Source organism: Elephas maximus, chromosome 3, assembly GCF_024166365.1.
Source record: "Elephas maximus indicus isolate mEleMax1 chromosome 3, mEleMax1 primary haplotype, whole genome shotgun sequence".
NCBI classification, from domain to species: Eukaryota; Metazoa; Chordata; class Mammalia; order Proboscidea; family Elephantidae; genus Elephas; species Elephas maximus.
The window spans coordinates 84,316,780-84,331,404 of record NC_064821.1 but is presented as its reverse complement, the minus strand read 5'-3'; the positions used below and the strand labels follow the sequence as shown (position 1 = coordinate 84,331,404).

Here is a 14,625-nt window from a genome sequence, read left to right as displayed (position 1 = left end):
ATCTCATTCTCTTACTTATGTGTCCCTTGGGATAAAGTCCAAGCTCCTTAACAAGGAATACAAAGTCTTCCATGAAGTAAGCTGTCTCTCTAGTGTGCCCATCACGCTCCCTGCTCTCCAGCCTTGTTGTGTTGTTCTTTAGTGCGCTCCAGTCGACTCAGGCTCTTAACAACTCCATATGACAGAGCAGAACTGCTCCATAAAGTTTTCTAGGCTGTAATCTCTACTGGAACAGACTGACAGATTGGGTTTGAACTACCAACTTTTCGGAGAGCTTAACAGTTGAACCACCAGGGCTCCTTCTTCAACCTTACCAAACCAGTTACGTAAACTTCCAGGTACTCTACCTGGAATAACCTTTCCCATTTTGTCTGGTAATCCTTCTGCTACTTTTAAGATTCAGGTCAAAAGTCACCTCCTCTAGGAGGCCTTCTTTGACTCCCAAGTGGTAATGATTCACTCACCCTGTGCCCTGACTGCACTCCGTACATACCTCTACTAGAGCATTTACCACTTGGAATAGTAACTGTGTCTGTGTCCAGCTCCCTCACTAGACTGCAAGGTCCTTGAGGGAGGGAGGTGTCTTTCATCTCTATAATCCCAGTGCCTAGCACATTCGAAATGCAGAAAGGCCATTTCTAGGTCAAGAGGAAATCAACCCAAGATTGGTTACAGGGAACCAGGTCTCTGGAAGAGAAGCACCTATCACCTGCAGTGGGCCCCCAGATGACTGGATCTTGTGTTCAGGCATTTCAGAGACAGGAACATAGAAATCTGACACAGCCGCAGCCAGGTAGAACATCGCAGAAGGGCCTGCAAAGAGAAGCACAGCGTATAACAGAAATCGCGAAGTGGTATGAGATTAGCTGCTTTTCAACTCGAGTTCCCTGGCTGTGAGATGCTAATCAGGGGGTAAGTTGACAACTGTTGGAGCAGTGGTTAAGCGCTTGGCTGCTAACCGAAAGGTCGGCAGTTCCAACCCACCAAGCCACTCCTAGGGAGAAAGACATGGCAATCTGCTCCCATAAAGATTTCAGCCTAGGAAATCCTATGGGGCAGTTCTACTCTGTCCTATAGGGTCCTCTGAGTTGGATTCGACTCTACTGCAACGGGTGTGGCTGGATTTAAGTGAGCACGTGGCTAGGGAGATGCGGCTCTGCCTCCAGGCAATCCGGGGACTCCTAGGGCACGCACCTAGAGGATTGAGTGCCTGGGCCGCAGCCTGCAGCAGATGCAAATAGTCCGCCAAAGTGGTGAACTCTACCGCGAGGAAAGTGCCGGCTACCGCAGCCTCTTGGTAGCTCCGCAAGGCTGCAGCGAAGCCCGGGAGCGCCTTCTCTTCGGCCTCCAAGCACAGCAGGCCAGAATGGGCTGAGTCGGTGGGCCGAAGAGCCGACAGCCAGGTCTGCGGCGGGAAGCGGTGGGCAAAGGGGAAAGCGGAGCGGGCGCGGCTCAAGAACAGGACTCCGTATCCCGCGGCCAGGAAGGCCTCGGCCGAGGTTGCACCGCGCCGCCCGCTGCTGAAGTTGTCTAGGAAGCGCACTGCTCGCGCTTCCAGGGGGACCTTGGTGCCGCCCGACGTGATCAACACCACCCGCCGGCCCTGCGCGCCCAGCCTAGCCGCGAAGCGAGCCATAAGCTCGGCCCAGCGCGTAACACCGGCCGGCTGAGGGAACTCGGCAGCTAAGTCCACTTCCGCCATTAATGCCGTAGCGTCTCCCGGAGCCTACGCACGCTGCCGCTCCCCCGGCGCCACGCCCCCTGCCCCTAGACCTCCTCTCTGCGCAGCCGCAACCGCGAGTGGGCGGTCCGCTACCCTCTCTGCACGTCTGGAAATGCCTGGTAATTCTGCCGCGGAGCCCCCGGAAGGTGACATTGCACTGAATGGAATTCTCGACTGGGCATCTCGCTTAGGTTCCTGGGCAAAAAACTGGTCCTATTTGATTCGTACCGGCCACCGTCTAGACCTTCCTGGATTTGGACTTTGTTAGAGTTGGAGAGGCCGGCCATTTAACTTTTGAGAGTTGTAGATTTTGTATGTGTTTTAACCTTACAAATAGACTCCGGTTGTCAGTCGAGCCACGCTGTCCCTTTCCGTGAAATACGAAGAACGAATACGCCCCGTGGTCGTCACGTGACGCCAGGGTCCCGCGTATCCTCTCCCGGCAACCGTCCTAGAGACCGACGCCGCTGTCTGCAACATGAACGTCATCTACCCGCTGGCGGTGCCTAAGGGGCGCCGGCTCTGCTGTGAGGTGTGCGAAGCCCCGGCCGAGCGGGTGTGCACGGCCTGCACAGTCACTTACTACTGGTAGGCCCTGGAACGTCGCACCCGGAAGCCTCAACTCCCAATCTCCCTCCTATTCCCGGGTCTGGGTCTGTGTGCCCTGCATTAGCTCAGTCCTCCGACTGTGCCAGGAGCCACTCAAGGTGCCTTCATACAGGTCCCTAAGACTCCTGTGGCCTCGTCTGCCTCCTTCTCCACTTATTCATCCATCACCAAATGTTAATTGAGGTCCCACTGCCCTGTTCTAGGTGCTGCAGTTACTGGGGAGAACTCAATAGACCAGGACCCTCAAAGAGCAAACATCCTAATGGGGGAGACATAAGTAAAAAAACAGAAAAGATAATTTCAGAGAGTGATATATGTCATAAAGACACAGGAAGGTTCTAAGAGGGGAAAGACTTCCGTGTTTGAATATAAGGCCATTAGGTCTGGTGTAACGCCAAGATGGGGAGGGTAGTACAAGATGAATTTTGTTTTCATTTATTTAGCAAGACGTCCCCTGACTTCTGCTTCATATTAGACCCTATTTTGGGGCCTGAGATAAGACAACTAGGTTGCTGCCTTCCAGAAACCTAGTCCAGAGCCAACTGACTTTTTTTTTTTTTTTAAAGTCATTATAATATACCCTACATGACAAGTGCTGTCACTCAGGGTGTACTATGCCCTGGGACCTCTGAGGATGGAAACACGGTGACCAAGGCATTATCTAGAAAGGTTTCTGAGGAAGCAACCTTTGCGCTGAGTCTTGAAAGGTCGGTAGGAACTTGCTTGGTGCAGGAACAATGAAGAGGGGTAGAGCATTCCTCATGTCCAGGACAGCTGGAGCAAAGGGTGAAAGAACAGAGTTTGCCAAGAGCTGAGTAGAGAAGATGGTAGTGGAAGGAGCAGTCAGTGATTTTCAAACTGCAGGCCAGGACTTATTAGCAGATCATGAATAAGTTACGACCAGCATTTAAAACAAGCAAAAACATGAATAGAAGTTACCAGAGTACAGTCTACTCGAATTGTTTCTTGACACTGGTTTTAGTGTTTTGTGTGAATATGTGTGTGTGTTGGTAAGAGGTATTTTTTATTGTGGATTGAGTCCAAAAAGTTTGAAAATCATTGTGATAGGTAGTGGTAGAAGTTGAAACCAAGAAGATAAAGGTTAGGGCCAAATGGCATGGGATCAAGATTAAGGAGTTTGGAATTTACCCTCTGGGGAACCATGAATGGTTTCGAGCTGAGGAATGTCATGCTCTCATTTGTGCTAAGGAAGGATGACAGGGAGCAGTGTGGAAGATTGGAGAGGAGACACTGAAGGCTGCATGACCAATTTAGAAGCTGTTTCAGTGGTCCAAGAGCGGAGTGATGGGGCTTGAATTAAGACAGTAGCTCAGGAAATGGGAGAAATACTTCCGAGATAATATCACTGAAACCTGATGAGCAACGGAAAAGTCAGAGTCAAGAGTGACTTCTCTGTTTGCCCCTAGCTCCTGACTACTCTTACGATAAAAGCTAAATACATGAACAAGGCCCTTCATGATGGACCACTGGTTACCACATCAGCCTCATCCCTTGCCTTTCCTATTCTGTGCATTTGTCACACTTAACATGCATCTTTCACTGTATCCTGTATCACCCCAAGGCCCTTGCATACTCTGTTCGCTTTACCTGAAACACTCTTCCTTCTCCACTTCATCTTGATAACTTCTCTTTATCCTTCAGGTCTCAGGTTAAGTGTCACTTCCTTCAGGAGGCTTTAACCCACCCCTCCAGCCTTACAAAGGAGTCACTGGGTGGTGCAAACAGTTAATCACTTAACTACTAACCAGAAGGTGGGCTCTTCCAACCCACCCAGAGGTACCTTGAAAGAAAGGCCTAGCAGTCTGCTTCCAAAAGGTCACAGCCTTGAAAACCCTGTGAAGCACAGTTCTATTCTGCAACACATGGGGTCACCATGAGTTAGAATCAACTTGATGACAACCATTTGTTTCCTACCCTATATACCTCTTACTTTTTTTATACCTCTTACAGAATGGATTAGGTGTCCTTTCTAAATGTTCTCACTTCTCCTATCCTAACACTTAGGACATGAGATTGGAATCTGTTATTTGATTGTCTGTAGGCTGTATGCCCCAAGAGGGCAGGGGCAGCATCTGTGTTTTCATTGCTATTTTGTCTTTGGTGGCTTCATTACATTTAGAGTACAGTTCCAGAATTTGAACAGAACCTACGGAACCCTGCATGACCTTGTCCTGGTTACCTCTTCTTTCATTTCCCACCACACCTGCCCCTTCCTTGCCTTGCCCTAGTTACAAGGGCTTTCTTTCAGTTTTAATTTGTAAGCCCTTTCCTCTTGATTTCTTTGCCAAAGCTGTTCTCTCTACTGGGGACATATCCTTTAACCATGAATCTTCCTGGCTCCCTCCTATCCTTCACTTCTCAGCTTAAGTCATTTCTTCAGAAAGTGCTTTCTTGAAAACTCGACCTTAACACCCTCTCCCATTATTCTCTCACAAGTACCATTTTTCTCCATATTCCTATGTTTTTATATTTTTGTATTGTTTAATGTCTGGGTCTTTCACTAGACTTAGCCACAGCATATACAGGCACTCAGTGAACATTTGTTGAATTTAAACCAACTTCGAAATGGATAATAAATCTATTAACTGAGGCAAGGAACATGGGAGGGGGAAGGTGGTGGGTGACATATTTGGTTGGGAACACAGAGCTTGAGTGGCCTTCAGGGCACCTTGGGAGGGTTGGCCAGTAAGCAATTGCAAGCACAAGCCTGGCATTTAGGGGAGAATTGGGGTCCTTTGCCTGGTGTAAGCAACCTCTCTCCTTAAAACACCCATCCCCTTCATCCCTCCAGCCAGAGTAATTCCTTCTTCCTCTCAATTCACTTTGTAGTTACTCTATACCTCTCAGATGATTGTTATTTTCCATTTTTGCTTTAGTTGTTGGCAAGCGTGTTATCTCCTGGATTTTTATGCCCTGTTAACGCAGGGTATTATGTTGGATGTGTGTAGAAGGACTGTCATGTATATCTTTTGATCTGTATCAGATCCGTCTGTGTATGCCCCATGGTCTCCAACAAGGTATCTTACAATGATTGGCAGTAAATATTTGATGAATACATGAATAAATGATCATTTCTATGCCCATACCCTCCATTTTTTTCCATTTTCTTCTTTTACTTCCTTTAATTCTCTTAAAGGTTTTCTCCTCTTCTTCCTCCCTGTCTTTTCTCCAGGTTTCTCTGCCCTTGTGTCTTGGGGATTTTAGTGCTAAGATTTTTCAAAAAATAAATAAAACTAAGGTAATTGTTCCATGTTTAAAAAATGGGAACTTTTACATACCCCTCCTCCACAAGTTTTGACGGTTATTGTAAAGCACCTAGCACCATCCCTGGGACAGAGTTGGCACTCAGTAAATATTCATTCTCTTTCCTCATCCCAAATTTAAGGAGTAGGAAGGACAGTCAATTTGAATTCATAAGTTTTTTTCTGCAAATAACTTTTTTCCTGATTATAAATGAAATTAATGTGTACTGTGTGAAACTTGAAAATACAAAGTATGTAATAAATTCAGAAAGTATATAATAAATCCACCACTCATCTGTCAGTTTGTTGTACTTCGGTGGCTTGTGTGTTGCTGTGATGCTGGAAGCTATACCAGTGGTGTTTCACCTACCAGCAGGGTCATCATCTGATAGGTTTCAGTGGAGTTTTCAGACTAAGATTAGGAAGAAAGACCTGGTAGTTTAGTTCTGAAAAAATTAGCCAGTGAAAACCTAATGAATAGCAGCAGCAGATTGTCCGATACAGTGCCTGAAGATGAGTCCCTCAGGTTAGAAGACACTCAAAATAGGACTGGGAAAGAGCTGCCCCCTCAGGGTAGACTCCGCCTAAATGACTTAGGTGGACTCAAGCTTTTGGGACCTTCATTTGATGATGTGCCATGACTCAAAATGAGAAGAAACAGCTTTAAACATCCATTAATAATCAGAATGTGGAATGTACAAAGTGTGAATCTAGGAAACTTGGAATTTGTCAAATATGAAATGGAACACATAAACATCTATATCCTAGGCATTAGTGAGTTGAAATGGAATGGATTGGACTTTTTTTTTTTTAATTGTGCTTTAAGTGAAAGTTTACAAATCAAGTCAGTCTCTCATACAAAACTCATATACATCTTGCTACATACTCCCAGTTGCTCTCCCTCTAATAAGACAGCCCACTCCCTCCCTCCACTATCTCTTTTCATGTCCATTTTGCCAGCATCTAGCCCCCTCTACCCTCTCATCTCCCCTCCAGACAGGAGATGCCAACATAGTCTCAAGCGTCCACCTGATCCAAGAAGCTCCCTCCTCACCAGCATCCCTCTCCAACCCATTGTCCAGTCCAATCCCTGTCTGAAGAGTTGGCTTTGGAAATGGTTCCTGTCCTGGGCCGAAAGGAGGTCTGGGAGCCATGACCACCGGGGTCCTTCTAGTCTCAGACCATTAAGTCTGGCCTTTTTATGAGAATTTGGGGTCTGCATCCCACTGCTCTCCTCCCTCAGGGGTTCTCTTTTGTGTTCCCTGTCAGGGCAGTCATCAGTTGTAGCCCGGCACCATCTAGTTCTGGTCTTAGGCTGATGTACTCTCTGGTTTAAGTGGCCCTTTCTGTCTCTTAGGCTTGTAATTACCTTGTATCCTTAGTGTTCTTCATTTTCCTTTGCTCCAGGTGGCTTGAGACCAACTGATGCATTTTAGATGGCTGCTTGCTAGTGTTTAAGACCGCAGACGCCACTCTCCAAAGCGGATGCAGGATGTTTTCTTAATAGGTTTTATTAAGCCAATTGACTTAGATGTTCCCTGAAACAATGGTCCCCAAACCGCTGCCCCTGCTTCGCTGGGCTTTGAAGCATTCAGTTTATTCAGGAAACTTCTTTGCTTTTGGTTTAGTCCAGTTGTGCTGACCTCCCCTGTATTGTGTGTTGCCTTTCCCATCACCTTAAGTAGTTCTTATCTACTATCTAATTAGTGAATACCTCTTTCCCACCCTCCCTCCCTCCCCCCCTTGTAACCATCAAAGAATATTTTCTTCTCTGTTTAAACCGTTTCTCCAGTTCTTATAATAGTGGTCTTATACAATATTTGTCCTTTTGCAACTAATTTCACTTAGCATAATGCCTTCCAGATTCCTCCATGTTACGAAATGTTTCACAGATTCATCACTGCTCTTTATCGATATGTAGTATTCCATTGTGTGAATATACATAATTTATCCATTCATCCGTTGATGGGCACCTTGGTTGCTTCCATCTTTTTGCTGTTGTAAACAGTGTGGCAGTAAACACGGGTGTGCATATATCTGTTCGTGTAAAGGCTCTTATTTCTCTAGGATATATTCCAAGGAGTGGGATTGCTGGATCATATGGTAGTTCTATTTCTGGCTTTTTAAGGAAGTACCAAATCGATTTCCAAAGTGGTTGTACCGTTTTACATTCCCACCAGCAGTGTATAAGTGTTTCAGCCTCTCTACAGCCTCTCCACCATTTATTGTTTTGTGTTTTTTGGATTAATGCCAGCCGTGTTGGAGTGAGATGGAATCTCATTGTAGTTTTGATTTGCATTTCTCTCATGGCTAATGATCGTGAACATTTCCTCATGTCTCTGTTAGCTACCTGAATGTCTTCTTTAGTGAAGTGTCTGTTCATATCTTTTGTCCATTTTTTAATTGGGTTATTTGTCTTTTTTGTAGTTGAGTTTTCACAGTATCATGTAGATTTTAGAGATCAGGCGCTGATCAGAAATGTCATAGCTAAAAACTTTTTCCCAGTCTGTAGGTAATCTTTTTACTCTTTTGGTGAAGTCTTTGAATGAGCATAGGTGTTTGATTTTTAGGAGCTCCCAGTTATCTAGTTTTTCTTCTGCATTGTAGTAGTGTTTTGTATACCGTTTTTGTGGATTGGCCATTTTGAATTGGACAATCATTTGGTGTACTGTGCCAGGAATGACAGCTTGAAGAGGAATGACGTGACATTCGTTGTCAAAACGAACATTTCAAGGTCTATCCGGTGTAGAGTGATAGGATAATATGCATATGCCTACAAAGAAGACCAGTTAATATGACTATTATTCAATTTTACACCAACCACTAATGCCAAAGATGAAGAAATTGAAGATTTTTACCAGATTTTACAGTCTGAAATTGATCAAACATGCAATCCAGATGTGTTGATAATTACTGGTGATTGGAATGTGAATGTTGGAAATGAAGAAGGATCGTTATTTAGAAAATATGGCCTTGGTGATAGATGCAACACTGGAGATCACATGATGTAATTGGGAAACCAGTGACTTAGTCATTGCAAATACCTTTTTCCAACAACATAAACAGCGACTATACACATGGACCTCACCAGATAGAATACACAGGTATACATTTGTGAAAAGAGACGATGGAGGAATCCAATATCAGTCAGAACAAGGCCAGGGGCTGACAACAGCACAGACCATCAATTGCTCATGTGCAAGTTAAAATTGAAGCTGAAGAATATTAAAACAAGTCTGCGAGAACCAAAATACAACATGGAGTGTATCACACCTGAATTTAGAGACCATCTCAAAAATAGATTTGACACCTTGAACACTTAATGATTGACGATCAGATGAGCTGTAGAATGACATCAAGGACATCATACATGAAGAAAGCAAAAGGTCATTAAAAAGACAGGAAAGAAAGAAAGGACCAAGATGTATGTCAAATGAGAGTATAATATTTGCTCTTGAGTGTATAGCAGCTAAAGCAAATGGAAGAAACATTGAAGTAAAAGAGGGTGGCTTGAGAAGACAAAGTAAAGTGTTATAATGAAATGGGCAAAGACCTGGAGTTAGAAAACCAAAAGGGAAGAACATGCTTGGCATTTCTCAAGCTGAAAGAACTGAAGAAAAATTTCAAGCTTCTAGTTGCAATATGAAAGGATTCTACGGGGAAAACATTAATAGACACAGGAAGCATCAAAAGAAGGAATACACAGCGTCACTGTACCAAAAAGAATTGGTTGACGTTCAACCATTTCAGGAGGTAGCATGGTGATCAAGAACTGCTGGTATTGAAGGAAGAAGTCCAAGCTGCACTGAAGGCATTGATGGAATACCAGTTGAGTTGTTTCAACAAATGGATGCAGCGCTGGAGGAGCTCACTCATCTATGCCAAGAAATCTGGAAGCTGAGTACCTGACCTACAGACTGGAAAAGATCCACATTTGTTCCCATTCCAAAGAAAGGTGATCCAACAGAATGCAGAAGTTATTGAACATTATCCTTAATGCCAAACACAGGTAAAATTTTGCTGAAGACAATTCAAAGCAGTTGCTGCAGTATATCAGTAAGTAACTGCCAGAAATTCAAGCCAGATTCAGAAGAGGACGTGGGATGACAGATGTCATTGCTGGTATCAGGTAGATCCTGGCTGAAAGCAGAGAATGCCAGAAAGATGTTTACCTATGTTTTATTGACTGTATAAAGGCATTCAACTGTGTGGATCATAACAAATTATGGATAACATTGCGAAGAATGGGAATTCCAGAACGCTTAATAGTGCTCACGAGGAACCTGTACATAGATCAAGAGTCGGTTATTCAAACAGAACAAGGCAATACTATGTGGTTTAAAGTCAGGAAAGGTGTGCGTCGGGTTGTATCCTTTCACCATATTTATTCAATCTGTATGCTGAGCAAATAATCGGAGAAGCTGGACTATATGAGAAGAATGTGGCATCAGGATTGGAGGAAAACCCATTAACAATCTGCTTTATGCAGATGACACAACCTTGCTTGCTGAAAGTGAAGAGGATTTGAAGTACTTACTGATGAAGATCAAAGACTACAACCTTCAGTATGGATTACACCTCAACATAAAGAAAACAAAAATCCTCAGAACTAGACCAGTAAGCAACAGCATGATAAATGGAGAAAATAGTAAACTTGTCAAGGATTTCATTTTATCTGCATCCACAGTCAACACCCATGGAAGCAGCAGTCAAGAAATGAGGCACTGCATGGGGCAAATCTGCTGCAAAAGATCTGTTTAAAGTGTTTTAAAGCAAAGATGTCACTTTGAGGACTAAGGTACACCTGACCGAAGCCACCGTATTTTCAGTCACCTCATATGCATGTTAAAGCTGGACAATGAATAAGGAAGATCGAAGAATTCATACCTTTGAGTTATGATGTTGACAAAGAATGTTGAATATACCATGGACTGACAGAAGAATGAACAATTCTATCTTGGAAGAAGTACAGCCAGAGTGCTCCTTGGAAGCGAAGATTTCGGTACTTGGACTCATGTACTTTGGACATGTTATCAGGAGGGACCTAACAACAATAATATTATATAATAAATAATGCATAATCCCATAACCCAGAGATTAATAACCTAATGTTTTGGTGAATTTCCTTTTTTGTATAAATATACTTTATATACTGTAGGTAATTTTGTGCATATCATTCAACTTTGGATTGTTGATATCTCAGGGAATAGAACACTTTTTTAAAAAGGCATTTTTTTCTTATTTTATTGTGCTTTAAGTGAAAGTTTACAAATCAAGTCAGTCTCTCATACAAAAACTTATACACACCTTGCTATGTACTCCTAGCTGCTCTCCCCTTAATGAAACAGCTCACTCCTCCTCTCCACTCTGTATTCCCCGTGTCCAGTCAACCAGCTCCTGTCCCCCTCTTCCTTCTCATCTCTCCTCCAGACAGGAACTGCCCACATAGTCTCACGTGTCTACTTGAGCCAAGAAGCTCACTCCTCACCAGTATCGTTTTCTGTCTTATAGTCTAGTCCAATCCCTGTCTTAAGAGTTGGCTTCGAGAATGATTCCAGCCTTGGGCTAACAGAGGGACCGTGACCTTCAGGTCTCAGTCTCAGTCAGACCATTAAGTCTGATCTTTTTATGAGAATCTGAGGTCTGCATCCCACTATTCTCCTGCTCCATCAGGTATTCTCTGTTGTTTTCCCTGTCAGGGCAGTCATCAGTGGTATTCAGGCACCATCTAGTTCTTCTGGTCTCAGGCTGATGTAGTCTCTGGTTTATGTGGCCCTTTCTTGGGCTCATATATACCTTGTGTCTTTGGAGCTAAAAAGTACACACTGAAGCATTACTAACAGGTAGAAGAGGTTTCAATACCATAGATGAGCAAATCATAGCCTATGGTTATTCATTTCCAATAAGTACTGTTTTCCCTCTTAATTAACATATGGACCACAGATTAAAATACCTTCACATTGGCCAGGAGGGAAAATAAGTGGTGAAGTAGTATGCAATAATAAGAAGCGGTAGGACCTGTGGTGAACTGGAGAATGAATGCCCTGCCTAAAGACATTCAAATTCGGTTTAAAAAAAAAAAAAAGATAATGGGTACAGAAAACCTGTCTGGTTCACAAGTTACTCAGTTGTGACCCCTCATTGAAAACATACTTATCAACTCCTGTGTGCATGGCCTTGTGCTGGGTGTTAAGGGTGAGACAGATGAATAAGGAGGGAGCTCACAAATTTATAAAGTGACAGGCAGGCAAGATATGTCAAAGGCTATCAACAGGACAAAACGTCAGGGCAATTAAGTAAGTTAAATTTCCATTGCTTACACAATACTCAAAAAACCCCTGTTTGAAAAATATCCTGTAGAACTCAAATATTTCTACATCCTGGTTGTCTTTTTATTGATCTGTTTACAATAATTCTTTACAAAAAAAATGTTTTTACATGCTTTCTGTCATTTCTTTGATGGCAGTCACAGTTTATAAAGAAAATACTTTATTAGATTTCTTTTGCCCTGGAGAGAGAGAGGAAGGGAGAGAGGGTGCTTCAACACAGCCATGCTGATTTGTTTATGTGTGGTCTGTGGCCGCTTTTGTGCTATAACTGCAGAGTTGAGTAGCTGCAACAGAGATCATATGGCCCTGCAAGCCTAAAATATTTACTATCTGGTCCTTTACAGAAAAACTTTCCCAACCTTGCCTAGATTATCATTGCCTGTTTTGAAATATGTACAAATGGAATCAAACAGTTAACTACCTCACATTTAAGTGAAAATGTATAATAAGCCATTAGAAATGCAAAAACCCATGATTATATGTACCTAACAACGGAACCTCAAAATAGTTGAAGCAAAAACTGACAGAATTGAAGGAAGACAATTTAACAATAATAGCTGGGACTTCAGTCCCTCACTTTCAATAATGAATTGGACAACTAGACAGAAGATCAGGGAGATAGCAGATTTGAACAACACTATAAACCAATTGGAAACCCTGGTGGCATAGTGGTTAAGTGCTACGGCTGCTAACCAAAAGGTCAGCAGTTTGAATCCGCCAGGCACTCCTTGGAAACTCTATAGGGCAGTTCTACTCTGTCCTATAGGGTCACTATGAGTCGGAATCGACTCGAAGGTTTTTTTTTTTTAATAAACCAATTAGACCTAAGAGATGTTTATAGAACCCAACAACAGCAAAACACACATTCTTCTCAAGTCTGTATAGAACATTCTTCAGGTTAGACCATATGTTAGGCCATAAAACAAGTCTCAATAAATTTATAAGGATTGAAATCATACAAAGTATGTTCTGTGACAGCAATGGAATGATAGAAGATTTGGGAAGTTTACAAATATGTAGAAATTAAACAACAGCACAGTCCTAAGTAACAAATGAGTTAAAGAGGAAATTATAAGAGAAATCAAAAAATACTTTGAGATGAATGAAAATGAAACATAGTATACAAAACTTATGGGATGTAGCAAAAACAGTACTTAGAGGGAAATTTATGGCTGTAATACCTGCATTAAAAAAGAGGAAAGATATCAAATCAATAATCTAGCCTTCCACCTTAAGAAGCTATAAGAAGGGGAAATGCAGAAAAGAATTTCAAATTCTCATGGAATCCATACTTTCTAGAACCATGGAGGTTGGATTAACACCCAAAACTATTGCCCTGAGATAGTCTTTAAACCTCAAACCAAAAATATCCCCTGAATTCTTCTTGAAACCAAGCAATAACTAGTGAAGAATGTCTGCCTTTAGCTTTATGCTCTTTTAAGATCTATCTATATGAGATCAAACTGACAACAGCAACTTGAAATATTAGCTAGGAACCAGAGGGGGCAGTGAATTTATGTTAATGGGGAAGGAACAATTCAGAAAAGGAGGGTGAGAATGGTTGCACAATTCAAAGAATGTAATCACTCACTGAATTGTTCATGTAGAAACTTGAATTGTATGTTTTGCTGTGTATATTCTCAACAACAACAAAATAAAATAAAAATTTTTTTAAAAAAGGAAACTAAAAAAGAACAAACTAAATCCAAACTAAGTAGAAGGAAATAAAAAAGATTAGTGTGGAGATAAACAGAATAGAAAATACAAAAACAGTGGGAAAAAACCAATGTAACCAAAGTTGTGGTTCTTTGAGAAAATCAACAAAATTGACAAAACTTTAGCAAGACTGACCAAGGGGGGAAAAAAAGAGAGAGAAAAAACTTAAATGACTAAAACCAAGAGCAAAAGTGTGGCGCTTACTACCAACTTGGAAGAAATAAAAGATTTTATAAAAGAATACTATGAACAACTGTATGCCAACAAATTAGATAACCTAGATGAAATGGACAAATTCCTAGAAAGAAACAACTACCAAAGATGACTCAAGAGGAAATGGAAAATCTGAATAGACCTGCAACAAGTAAAGTTAATGATTTTTTAACCAAAAAATTTCACACGAAGAACAGCTTAGGACCAGATGGCTTCACTGAATAATTCTGCCAAATGTTTAAAGAATTGACACTAGTCCTGCACAAACACTTCCAAAAAATAGAAGAGTAGAGAACACATCCTAACTCATTCTATGAGACTGGTATTACCTAGATACCAAAACCAAATATGTCACACACAAAAAAAACAGACTATTATCCCTTATGAATTATAGATACAAAATTGCTCAATAAAATGCCAGCAGACTACCTCCAGAAGCATATAAAAAGGTTATACACCATGACCAAGTGAGATTTATTCCAGGAATGCAAAGTTAGTTCAACATACGTAAATTAATGTAATACATTATTTTAATAGAAGCAAGGATCAAAACCACATGTTCATCTCAATAGATGAAAAATCATTTGACAAAAAGCATTTGATCATCTCAATTGACACAGCATTTGAGAATATGATCAAAAGACTTAACCCTAGGGATAGAAGTGACCTTCCTCAGCTTGGTAAATGATGTCTGTGAAAAACCACACGGGGCCCTGGTGATGCAATGGTTATGCACTCAGCTGCTAACTGAAAAGTCGATGGTTTGAACCTA

At 42.1% G+C, this 14,625-nt stretch overlaps 2 protein-coding genes across 19 annotated transcripts in view; one reads left to right on the top strand and one right to left on the bottom strand.

Annotated features, from left to right (window-relative positions):
• LOC126072973 (phosphopantothenate--cysteine ligase) overlaps positions 1–1,758 on the bottom strand; it is a 151,784-nt gene extending 150,026 nt beyond the window's left edge. For 5 of the 18 annotated variants that reach the window (XM_049878971.1, XM_049878972.1, XM_049878970.1 and 2 more), the window contains exons 1-2: positions 1,195–1,757; positions 703–813 (exon numbers count right to left, since the gene is read on the bottom strand). In XM_049878971.1, coding sequence (XP_049734928.1) covers positions 703–813; positions 1,195–1,702 — 619 coding nt within the window. In that variant the 5' untranslated portion in view covers positions 1,703–1,757. Of the gene's footprint in view, positions 1–702; positions 814–1,194 lie in introns of all 18 variants that reach the window. The other 13 variants (XR_007516628.1, XR_007516627.1, XM_049878982.1 and 10 more) reach the window with 7 other exon arrangements.
• The window catches only part of ZMYND12 (zinc finger MYND-type containing 12), a 39,105-nt gene continuing 26,043 nt past the window's right edge, over positions 1,564–14,625 (top strand). Inside the window, exon 1 of the mRNA XM_049878999.1 lies at positions 1,564–2,311. Coding sequence (XP_049734956.1) covers positions 2,202–2,311 — 110 coding nt within the window. The 5' untranslated portion in view covers positions 1,564–2,201. The remainder of the gene's footprint in view (positions 2,312–14,625) is intronic.